Here is a 12596-nt window from a genome sequence, read left to right as displayed (position 1 = left end):
ATGGAAACGAAGGCTTCCAAGATCATTTGAATCTCCCATAAAGCTGAGGCTATGGAGTCAAGGCATTGGAAAGCTGGGTCTATGGACCTATCACTTTGCCATTGTAGACAGTTTTGTGGTCTCTCTGTCTTCTTCCGCCTCCTTTCTGGTCTTGCATCCTCTGCTCTGTCCCCCACTAGGTTTTTGCAGGGCACACATGGTCCACCATCAACCCCCTTCTCATGCATTATCCCCTACCCCTAATCCGTACCCACACATCCCTTCTTGTCTGTCTTAATTCATTTTCTCTATCGGCCATGCTGTTGGCATTTCCCCCATCTCTTTCTACTGTACAATTTGTTCTGTTGCGCCCTGATCCGTTCCACGTTCCAGCTCTTACACGAGTCTTGACAATGTATTAAAAAAAAAAAAATGCTCGATTGAAAATCGATGTGCCTTGTCTGGTCTACGAATTCGGGCAGCAGGGAAGAATGGGGAAGATCTGGCCCCTGAGTTGCATTGGGAGGTACAACCACTGCAAGGAGGCGTCCCCGATAGTTGTCTCTTAGAAAGGTTGTTGTACTTGCTATTCTCTAGTCATCCAATAGACTATCTCGATGGACAGTGCAGACATTGCGGTGAAGGACAAGGCGTCTGCACAGATACCCATTATAACGTCTCTTATGACATCACCGAGATGCTTCTGCTTTCCCACGATTGTTGAACGAGAGCAATAAACACAACTTATGGGTAGGACTATAGTCGGTTACTTGAAGTCACATGACCTCTTACTATAGACCAAAGAGTTTTCTATTTATACTTGGTGTAATAATTATTGTTGGCAAGGCAGGGCATAATGCCCTGTTTTTGGCCGTGCATTGGCCCTCTTTTATTTGTAGATCGACAAAACGTAAACTGTTCAGCCTGGTGGAGGTATGTGCTCTACCGAGTTGCTTTTGTTCATATTATTCCAATTGTTGCTCAGCAACAAGTCTAATGAATGTTTTGGGGATTTCTAAAGAATAACTCAGAACTAAGTTTCCTATTTTTTGCCAAGTCGAGTTTATGGTCAGAATTTGGAACAAGTTGTCGGACTCAACAGGTGGCTGTAAATGTACCAGGTTTGCAGATTGTAGGGTGTAGTTATTCAGTCAGTCCTTGAAAGTGTTCAAATTAAATATATATTTGGGAAAACAATACTGGGATGTAGAAACCGGTAGTATAAACACTCGGAGAATCGAGTTGAACTGTTCGTAATCAAAGAGGGGTCGTGCGAATATGGATGGAAGTTGGATTCATAAGGAAATTGAACTTCAAGATAGAAAAGTTGGAGGAGAAGAGAAGGAAAGAGTGGAAAATACATGGAATGGTCTCTTTGGAAAGGTCATGGCAGTAGAAACAGTGGGTGGATTTAAACTGGAATTGGATATGTACGGTATATTGAATGGGTGGATGGTGAGGGGTGGGGGTGGGGGGGTTGATAGCGGGGGTAGGTTGGGAGAGGACTTGGTAGCGTTGTAGAGAAAGCAAGCAGAAGGAAGTGAAAGATGTGTTATCGTTTGTTGCAGATGCTTCCGCACGCAAAAGAGCATTTTAGGGACATTTGATCGCTTTTCTGCCTCGTTCTGCATCTATTATTTACTGTAATTAGCTATCCTTTATAATTTCCATTTATTTCCTTCAGTTTGCTTCTGATACACGTTAGTTTATCTCAGAGTTGGTTTGTTTTTTGCCCGCCAAACAAACTAACTTGAGTGGTGGAACTTTGGAGAACCAAAGGAAGAAAAGCAAATAGAGACAGAAATTATGGATCTGTCCAAAGCACAGTGGCGTATTACTAGAAATGCATCTCAGTGGATGCACAGGTATAACAGTTACCTGAACGCCCCCTCTGAAGGCCAGTGTGACCTACATTTTTGTTTTATGTGCAACCTGCACCAATGTGGCAGTTCACAGTGGGATCTATGTCGTGAAATTGTCCCAATTCACACAATAAGTATTTTGATGAGATCTAGTAACGTCGACAGCACACAGCTAGAGATTGTAACTAAGTAATAAGTAGTTAACTTGGAACATTCGAGGGTACACTAACACAGTGAAGCGTAACCTCAGCACCACCATCGCCTGACTCCTCGGGTATCCACCATGGGATAAAGACGTGTCAATAAAGACAACACCCGAATGGTCATGGAAACAGGAAGTCGTTATTTCTCAATTACAATTATTGTATTTGTTCCTTCTTTTTAACTGATATCGGTATTATTTATTTATTTTTACAACTGAAAAACAAGCCATCTCCTCGGCCTTGCCCGCCTCTCACCGCTGAGGTTTTACTTCAAACCTCAGCAACAAAGTTGGATTCTAGTATTTCTTATCATGCCTGAACACCCGCCACTGCGGAGCTTCAGTTGTAGAAGGAACAGCAGCTGGGACCCATGGCCCAAATGTTAACTTCAATGTGCTGGACCTTTCTCACTCATGCTCTTCCTCACCCCTCTGACCCACCACCTCTCCTGCCATTTTCCCTCTGTATTTATATCTGGAGTTGGCTTTGGACTATTAAAATTTTAACAAAAAAACTTCCAGCAACATTGAAACAAAAAAGCAAAGAAAACAAAAAAACAAAAAAGCAAAAAAACATTGAAATGCGATAAAGTTCTGGATGAAAACGTTCAAGGAACTATCCAGTTGGTGAAAGAAATTGAGAAGCAAACACTAAAGCTCGTGTACGTGTAACAGATATATATACATGTGTTTGTGTTGTGGAAGAATGGTAGGAAGTGAAAATGTTTCACAGATTTCTTGCTATCTCCCTCTCCCTCTAAAAGCTATTGTGTGCTGCCTTTCCTGCCTCCTTGCCTGCAGGAAGGCGAGGGTGCGGCAAGTGGACCTGCGCCTTTGTTTGACATTTCCACAACTGCCCTCCAGCCTCCGGCCCCCGACATGGCCGAGTCCGTTCCAGCATCAGAGTTCGCAATGGGAAATAGGCCACCGCAAAGCCTGCCATCCGAGGCCTGGGAGGGAGAGGCGGGTGGACGACCACCTGCAGTGGAAGTGAAGAGGGAGTTTGATCAGTTCAACGGGGCTGTGGCAAGGTGAGGGTATGGCTGTCTGGATTGGGAAAAGCCATCATGGATTAAGGGCACAGAGACCACATGACGACCATTCAATTGCATACGTGCTAAGGCTGTCAATGGGGAATGACGGCATGGTCTTTAACGACAAAGACCATTCATTGTTTACCAGTCCAGCTGAAATAACAAGACCAATTTCACCATCCTACAATATTATAATGCAGCATGAAGTTGAGTAAATGTGCACCATTGGATAAAAATGTGCCAACGTTGAGCTGTGGTGTAGACCAAGGATGCAACAATCAGATGGCACCAAAAGGTCTCTTTCATCACCCAAAATGGGTTACCTAAAATGGGATCTTTAGAGTACGCATACGAACACTACGAGAAAGAAAAAAAAACCCGAGTCACTGTAGAAAATACAGAAGAATGAATGAATGAATGATCGTTTTAAGGCCATTTTCCCCGCTAGAGCGGGGGTTAGCCTCGTAGAAAATACAGAAGAAAGGAGACTATTCTGTTAAATAATCAGTTTCATTCTCATGACAATCAGGTGTCCCGAAGAGGTCCAAGGAATCGAAAGACCTCCGTATATTGACAGTAATGGTCAATGCAGTTGGTGAAAGAATGCTAGATGAGCAGAAATTCACAAACCATTTCCGTTTTCTCAAGACGCCACACGATGATCAAAAAGATGATCAGGTCGCCCTAGTATAGTTGATTCACCGGATTTAGCTTCTCCTTTGTCAGATAAAAGATTTGCTGAGAATTCGGGATATCTCTTTGCTTATTGCATCAGGTATTCCTTGGTAATTGTTTTGTGCATTTTTATGACAAATTTGGTGGCCCTCTTCTACTCCAAGGTATTTATTTGCAAGAGGCTTCATTGTCTAGCTTCTGTATTGTTGTATCTAGGTCGATTTTTATGTTGTCCCTTTTTGTTGGTCTACCTTGTATGAATGTGCACTTGGCCCGAATAAGTGGAAATTATGTGGAAAACAGACTTATATAAAAGAAGACTTATATAACTTATATATAAAATAACATATATATAACTTATATAATTCCTTATAACTCCTTATAATTCCTTATATTCTATATATAATATATAATATATAATATATAATATATATAAAATATATAATATATAATAAATATATATAATAATAATAATAAATAATATATATAATAATAATAAATATATATAATATATATAATATATATAAATAATAAAATATATAATATAATAATATAATAATAAAATATAATAAATATATTATAATAATAAATATATATAATATAATAATAATAAGTTATATATAATAATTCCTTATAACTTATATAACTTATATAACTTATATATAACTTATATATAAAAACAGACTTATATATAAAACAGACTTATATTACTTACTTATACACCCGAGGTGCAGTTTTAGCAAAAGGCAGCAAAATCTGCTCACATTATAGTTATCATTCCTCGACTTCCCACTTGAAGTACACTTCACACCAACAGTAGCGTTACCTTTTGTTGGCACAAATTGTGTTGTTAAAAGTATTTTGATGATCCAGCGAGAGGGAGAGGTAGGGTGTAATTGCATCGTTACCCCACGCACGCGAAGTGAAAAGCAGGGTTAATCAATTGGTTCACACTGCAGAAAGACAGACAGGTAGACAAACGTCAATTTATGATTGAGGAACAACTTGATTGCAATTGAATGTTAAATTTTGAACACGTAGTTTAAACTTGTAGTTTAACAGTGCATTGGCTCCGAATTCGGCCCGATCGCACATGCGCAAAGAGGAGTGAAATAATATTTTAATCTGTCTGCCTGACTGGCAAACAAAATTGAAAATCATTGCAAAAAAGAAACCGAGCGATTTTAGGGATGTCATAAAGGACACAAACAACAGGCATGAATAACTAATAAAATGTGTTAAATAGGGCGATGTAAAAGATGCTGCATCAATGGCGATAAACTTCCAGAATTTTTATGCCTCCGCCCCCGAAGGCATTATGTTTTCGGGTTACTCGTCCGTCCGTACGTCTGTCCGTCCGTTAATGCAGACTAAACCTCGTTTTTCTCAGCAACCATATGTCCGATTGAGACGAAACTTTCAGGGTAGGAGTGACACCCATGCAGAATGTTTTTATAATTGTGATGTAATAATTCACGTGTTATGGCAGCCATCTTGGATTAAACGCAAATAATTAAAAAGTTATTTCTCGGAAACCGCTGAACGGAAAAATTTTAAACTTGGCACATTGTGAAGTACTCCCAAATGGGTAAGAAAAGAATGATAATGATGACATCATAGGTGAAGTGGTATACCAGCCAAAAATGTTTTAATCGAATTCCTTATGTTTTAATCGTTTCTTATGTTTAAGTTTTTAAAAAACAAAAATGTTTCAATCTAACACCACTATTGAATATAGTTTGAAAATGATGATGTCGTATGTCACGTGGTTTGGCTGCCATCTTGGATAGAAAAAACAAACCTTATCCAATCAACATGAAACTTCACAAACGTGATCCCCTATCCATACATATGCAGAGTGTACATTTTTTCGGTCATATGTGATGTGGTATGGCAGCCATATTAGCTTGAAAGCTGATATTTAAAAAAAATCCCTTCTCTGAAACCGCTTCACCGATCGATGTGACATCTGCCATGGCTGGTGAAAATGTGATACTTGAAAACAGCTGACGGGATTTCAATTCAAACTCGTTTATTTTTAGGACAATGAATGAGGGCATCTACCGGTTGTGGGACTTTGCGGAGGCATATTGGCGACACAGTCGCATTGTTCTAGTTTTTTCTACGACCTTTAAAATCTTAATTTTATTTCAATTCAATTATAATTATACACTTCAACAATGAAGAACACAAATAGCCGTATTGGCACTTTCAAAAACCTACTGTTTAGCAGTATTTGGACAAAGTATCACCGCATTTTACGTCATCACGACCAATCAAATTTGCCACTCGCAGACCCCGCCCATGCCACCGTTTCCCAAGACTGCACAGGGTGTTGTGTTTTCTATGAACATTATGCATGGTGATGTGTAACTCTGTAGTTACAAATGAATTATCTGGACACAGTGGCGTTAGTCATGATCAATGAGAGTCGAGAGGTTAACTACCAAGCAAGTGTTGAAACCCGTCCCAGGTTAACAAAGGTTAGGTTGCTAACTGGCACTGAAGCTTTTCACCTCTTAAAACTCTGGTGGAACTACCCGAGGGATGCTAGACAGGGGAATAGGAAAATCTCACCGTTAATAGATTGGCGAATAATAATGTTTATGGCCTATTATCTAGGCTTCTTCAACGATGGTTCACACTTAAACAAGTCTTAGAATTCCCAGTTTGATCGACAGTTCTCATGTCATGTTGGATGAGAGATGTTTCAGAACAATTTATCCACACATTTCATCGACTACCACAAAAAAAAACAATGGCTACCTACCACATTCTCAATGCATAAGATCCAGGGGGTCAAGAGGCCATCCGTTTATTGCACACAAACTGGCGGGTGTACTTGAGAAAATAAAAACTGAATGAAGGAAGAGAAGGGGAGATAAAGAAGAGAAAAAAGTAGGGCAGGTGAGTGTGAAGGGAATTTTTTTTTTAAAGGTGAAGAGGAAATGGAATGGACATGCTTGCAGCACATTGGGAAAAGGTGGTGGAAGGTGGTCAAATACTTTGCCCTATGTACCTAATAAACGGAGGTCCTGTAATGGGATTTCCTGTCTACAATGTTGAACAAACTGACCAATAATAGAACAGTATTTAACAACATCAACAAATGATTTCCAATGTCTGAGGATCACAACAACACCATATGACCTGCGATGTCTGAGGATCACAACAATACCATATGACCTGCTATGTCAGAGGGTCACAACATGTGACTTGCTATATCTGAGGATCACAACAACACCATATGACCTGCGACGTCTGAGGATCACACCAACATGTGACCTGCCATGTCTGAGGATCACAACAATAACACGTGACCCGCCATGTTTGAGGATCACAACATCAAAAAAATGACTTCCCATGTCTGATGATCACAACATCATTAACACACGACCTCCCAAGTCAGAGGTGCAGTTTTTTGGAGGCCCAGTCGAGGGTTAAAACTGACTCCTCGTCTCACGTGCAGGATAAAGAAGGGCCCATCACAGCACCTTGCTCAAAGACCACACAGGAATGGCGATTAACAGCACGTACCGAAGCTGGCACCATAAAGGAAAAAAAAGGACCGCAGGTCCTTAAGCTTACCTGGCATCAGGAGCAACGGTCAATAATGTCATAAATAAGCAAAATTTTGTTTATGCGCAGACTCTGGTCACGTGATTGGTTGAATGGAAGCCCTCTCAATGCCGATTACAGCAATACATGTTTACAGGTCATGTTTTCAGTACCTCCTGTAGGATAGGGCAGGAATGTTTAGCGTTTTAGGCCTGATTTCAACCGGTTAATGAGCGCAGATTTTGATGCGGTCAATACACCTTCGCTAAGCATCAGATATGAAGCTTGTGGCCAAATTTCATCAAAATCGTGTGTTTGGTTCAAGTTATAATGACTGAAGTGTTTAGACTTACTGACTGACTTATGGATATTGCTCGATCACATGAGCTCATTGGATCAGGATTTTTTTAACCAGAGCCGCTTTAAATCGCCGAATTATTGGCCTGTCGCAATTGGGATTTGCTCTCATTATCAATTCCACAAAATATAGTTTGAGATAGCGATTTCATTGCATTCCTCCAGCTCACAGCACATTCCTACCATCAGGAGATAAACGTGCTAATGGCACCGAGGTCTAGGTTACAAGTAACACCAAAACCACAACTGAAGTCTTCCAGTCAAGGTCGATGTCCAGTCGACTGTGAAGGTAAGCGTAAATAATCCAAACTCTACATGACTGTCCGCACCGCACTCTCGCCCGCAGAGTGTCTCCGAATGATCACATCGCACACAAAGGAAACAATATGGCCACCGTCGCAGATCCTGTCGCATCCGAGGCCTACAACTTTCCTGATGATAAAAGTTCTTCACCACCGCCAAATATGACCACCAATGAGAAGAGGGTTATTGTACCAGCAGGTAATTTAAAACAGAAATTTGTTTTAATATGACGTATGACGTGTACAAGCACCTGCAAATGTATTCCAAAGAAACAAGCAATATCAGTAATGTTTCAGGCCTATACTGAATTCCAACCTGTTATAGAGGCTGTTTCATGAAAACCGAATTAACAAGAAGTCCTTCAGGCTTCCCCGAAGTATTAATCTGGTCTCTACCCTAATCTCATCCCACTACCCGTAGACCCAGCCTTGTGGACCTGCGAGCACGTAAGCCAATGGCTCGGCTGGGCCATGAGGGAGTTCTCTCTCCCAGGCCTACAGTCCAGCGCGTTTCGCGGAATAGCTGGTCCTCAACTGCTGCGCCTTGGGAAAGAGGGGATGGAACAACTGACGTCGTCATACAACACAAGCGTCTTGTTTGCACACTTGAATTACCTCAGAGAGGGTAATTTGGGGATCAAGTGGGTAGGGAAGGAAAAGGGCAGCAGGTAAAATGAATAGTCAAACTCGTTGTGATCACCACAGGTTAAAAGTGAGATCGAGCAAAGTAGTTTATCCTTGCCATGTGAAGTCCTCCACAGACTACGGGTACCTGTGTCTTGCAGGAAGTTTGGCTTACCCTCCTGTGCCAGGTTACAGCGAACAGTCAGCACAAAACGGAACAAAACAAGGTAAGATAATCATTTGTATGAACGACAGACTCGAACACGTTTGATTATTCATTCTTTCTAAAAAATATTTCATTACTTTGTATGTCCTGCATCCATAGGTGGTGAGAACTGCTCACCTGGGCAAGATATTGAAGAAACTCACAGGGTGCAGCCAGGTAAGTTCACGTCACTGCCTCTGTCTACAGATTTGTCCGAAAAATAATGTCCATGCCATTTATATGCATTACTGATCAAACGGTCAATCTATTCGCTTTCCTTCCGGGTTGTTGACTTAGAAATGCTTTGGTATTAAAAGTAAAAGTCAATTGACTGGTCATGTGACCCAATATGGAAATATTAAAGATAAAGACAAAAGAAACATGCCAGATAATGATATAGATTTTGACAATCTGACTGCACATGATGCTAACAAACTCGCTTGCTGTTTGCATGTGTGTCCACCTGTCTACGTTGACTGCGTCACATCTCCAGACCCATACCAAATACTTGGTCCAACGAGCAGCCGCCTGGCTAACCCCGGTAAGGAAGCCGCCCATCAGGTAAAATAACGTGTCATGGTTGATGGAGGGAGGTGAATGACTGAACGAGTCTGATGGACACAAGTGAATGAACAATAACCGTAAATGAAAGCCAATTAGAGGAGAGAATGGGAAATTGGACAATCAATTTGAATCGGCATCTGTAGAGTCAGGTAAGAAGGTGAGATCAGATGCACCTATGTGTTTGGATGAAATATTTGATGAGGGCCGAGCCTCGAGTGTGGTTAAACATCTTATCTGGATGGCTTGAAGCTTGGACAATTCAATAATGCCTTCTGGTGTGGCTGCAGGAAGTGGTCAAATTCAACTGTGGCAGTTCTTGCTGGAGCTGTTGTCGGACAGCGGTAATGCATCCTGCATCACGTGGGAAGGAACAAATGGAGAGTTCAAAATGACCGACCCAGACGAGGTGGCAAGGCGTTGGGGAGAGCGAAAGAGCAAGCCTAACATGAACTACGATAAGCTCAGCCGGGCCCTCCGTTACTACTACGACAAGAACATCATGACCAAGGTTCATGGGAAGCGTTACGCTTACAAGTTCGACTTCCATGGAATCGCTCAAGCCATGCAACCTCATCCTCCAGACGCTGCGGCGGCGCTCAAGTACCAGGTCGAGATACCCTACGGGCAGGTCTTAACAGGGTCTGGCGTGAAAGGAGGCTTTGTGGGGATGGTTCCTGAAGTCATCACAACGATGTCTTCCAGAGGTGGCACCTTATTCACTTCTGCATCGGGACAGTTCTGGGGAGGACAACAGCCACCCGGTGTGGCGTATCCCGGTCAGAATACCGCTCGTTCCCCAAGCCACGTGGTGAGCAATGTTGGGACTTATTACTGATGGCTCTTGGTCTACACCTCCAGGTTTTAGGTTCCAGACCACGGCCTTCTTCATGGATGCTGGAATCTGTGAGATGTTTACACCTCTCCACCATTGACACCTTTTTCTGTATATTATGCTTGACGGTGGAAACCGGTTACACTTGTTCATACAGAAAGACTCGTTTCATCAACAGAAAAGATTGGAATTTGTTACAATTGAGCACCCAGATCACGCAAGGTGAACCAATCAGGTTAACTGTCCGTGGATACCTTATGTGGCTCCATGTGGGTTTGGTGACTGTTAATTTAGGTCCCTACCCATCTGCAAAGATAAACGATGTCTCTCCAGAAGTGTCCTTTGAGCCGATACAGCATACAGATACCTGTCTGTGGCATGATAGTCCTTCACATCGCCGAGGTAGTCAGTAATTATAATATCAACTCGATCAAAGTTATTACCGGTACAAAGACAATTAGCAGGTCAATTGATCGGCGTAGTCTTCACAAACTTGTCGTTTGCAACCAGTTTCGCTTCCACTTCGTCCACACCAGAAAATGATCCACACAGGACCACCATGGAAAAGGCCCAGCACTGAAAAAAAAGAGAGGAGCAAATGGCTAAGTGGGTTTGCAAAAGTTATCACCATGAGAATAGTCTGGACTTTTCCAAGATCCAATTTGGACTTTTCACAAACCACCCTCTTCTTGCATGAAATTATAGGGACTGAAGACAGAACAACCAAAGCATTTGAGGTGGGAGGACTGTTAAAAGTGAGTAATATTCCTGATGCCGTGTTTGTTTGAACCTTTTTTTGATACTTATCTTCTTTGTTTGACTTTTTTTAAAATTTAAGAGCTCACAAGACCATTTCCAAAATGTTTAAACTCAACCAAAGCATGAACTGTAAACAAGTTTTCCTCCCAGGCCCGAGGAGCTAGTGCGAGACCCTTCCTTCCTGGTTGGGTCATACACCTCTTGCATCACAATGACAAACTGCCGGGATTGGTCATCATGTCGGTCTTGCACTAGGATAGCGGATCGTGCAGAACCTCTCCAGGGATTTGCCAATGGGCACATCTAGTAAGGGCGGAAAACTTGCTTGAGCATTTAAACAGCGACGGCACAGATTGATCTTGTGATGGACTTTTCTTATTTTTAAACATGTGAAAGTGTTTTGCGATATCGGAACAATCTATGTTGTTGGACAACGCTGTGCGTTTAGTTTGTAAGTGTATATATACATATATATGCACATGTGTGTGTGTATGTATGTATGTGTGTGTGTGTGTGTGTGTGTGTGTGTGTGTGTGTGTGTGTGTTTGTGAGTACGTGTGTGTATGTGTGTGTATTCCTTTGCCAATGACTTGTTTTGGGGCAGCTGGGACAGTTCTGCTCCTTTGTGTAATCTTTTTTTCAGACACATTTAAGTTATGGATTTTTTTTTTCAACGTTGAGAATTAAGGACAAAAAAAAGTTTCTTGTTGCACTTGGTGAAATGTTTCAGGGCCACAGGGTGGCGCTAAGGTGGTCTGGTAGGCACCGATAGGTAGAGTGAGAACTTTCAGCTTCACTACGACAAGCGATCAGGCCTTGGTATCATGCTGCGTTTCAGAACAAATCTCTACATCATTGGAACAAAATACATCGTACCACAACAAAATAAGACAAGGAGACAGTCTCAATGTTTTCGATGAACGATTGGAGAGAAATGGTGCATTCGAGAAAGTGAACGAAGTCGTCCAGTCTGGAGATAATGTGTGTACAACACCTAATGTGGGAATTGTAAACAGGTAAACCTACATTGTGTGATTACCTGCCGATGCTCTGAAAACATTTTCAAACTAGAACGGCATTCTTCGACGTCGACTGATATACCTCCGCCCACATTATTACATCATTATAATACTTGTATCAAATTAGATTTAAATCCATTCAGCTGTGCCCAAGTTAGCACATTTTTACCTGACATGACCTCTGAACTATTGACCCCAAAATTTAATCAGTTCATGTTTACATCATTATACATACCTGTACCAAGTTTTAATTAGACCACTTCAGCCATTCTGAAGTTATAGACATATTACAGAATTTGATCTTTGTCCTTTGACCCCAAAATCGAATCAGTTCATCTTTACATCATTTCTACATAATTGTACCAAATTTGGTCAGAATCCCATCACTGGTTCACAAGTTATTGTGGTAACAGTATTTTTTAACTAACATGACCTCTGACCTTTGACCTCGTGACCCCAAAATCTAAGCAGTTTGTCTTTACATCATTGTACATAAGTGTACCAAATTTGGGCAATTTGGGCAGAATCCCATCACTGGTTCACAAGTTATCGCGGTAACAGTATTTTTACCTAACATGACCTCTGACCTTTGATCTCGTGACCCCAAAATCTAATCAGTTCATC

General features: G+C 41.5%; 1 protein-coding gene across 3 annotated transcripts in view; it reads left to right on the top strand.

Annotated features, from left to right (window-relative positions):
• The window catches only part of LOC137439534 (Friend leukemia integration 1 transcription factor), a 35587-nt gene that overhangs the window by 21419 nt on the left and 1572 nt on the right, over nt 1-12596 (top strand). For all 3 annotated transcript variants that reach the window (XM_068135371.2, XM_068135372.2, XM_078768114.1), the window contains 7 exons: nt 2845-3074; nt 8014-8168; nt 8391-8594; nt 8755-8820; nt 8919-8975; nt 9292-9339; nt 9650-12596. The exon at nt 9650-12596 is cut by the window's right edge and continues 1572 nt beyond it. In XM_068135371.2, coding sequence (XP_067991472.2) covers nt 2845-3074; nt 8014-8168; nt 8391-8594; nt 8755-8820; nt 8919-8975; nt 9292-9339; nt 9650-10197 — 1308 coding nt within the window. In that variant the 3' untranslated portion in view covers nt 10198-12596. The remainder of the gene's footprint in view (nt 1-2844; nt 3075-8013; nt 8169-8390; nt 8595-8754; nt 8821-8918; nt 8976-9291; nt 9340-9649) is intronic.

This window comes from Myxine glutinosa, chromosome 14 (genome assembly GCF_964187855.1).
Source record: "Myxine glutinosa chromosome 14, kmMyxGlut1.1, whole genome shotgun sequence".
NCBI classification, from domain to species: domain Eukaryota; kingdom Metazoa; phylum Chordata; class Myxini; order Myxiniformes; family Myxinidae; genus Myxine; species Myxine glutinosa.
This window is presented reverse-complemented; position numbering and strand designations above follow the sequence as displayed.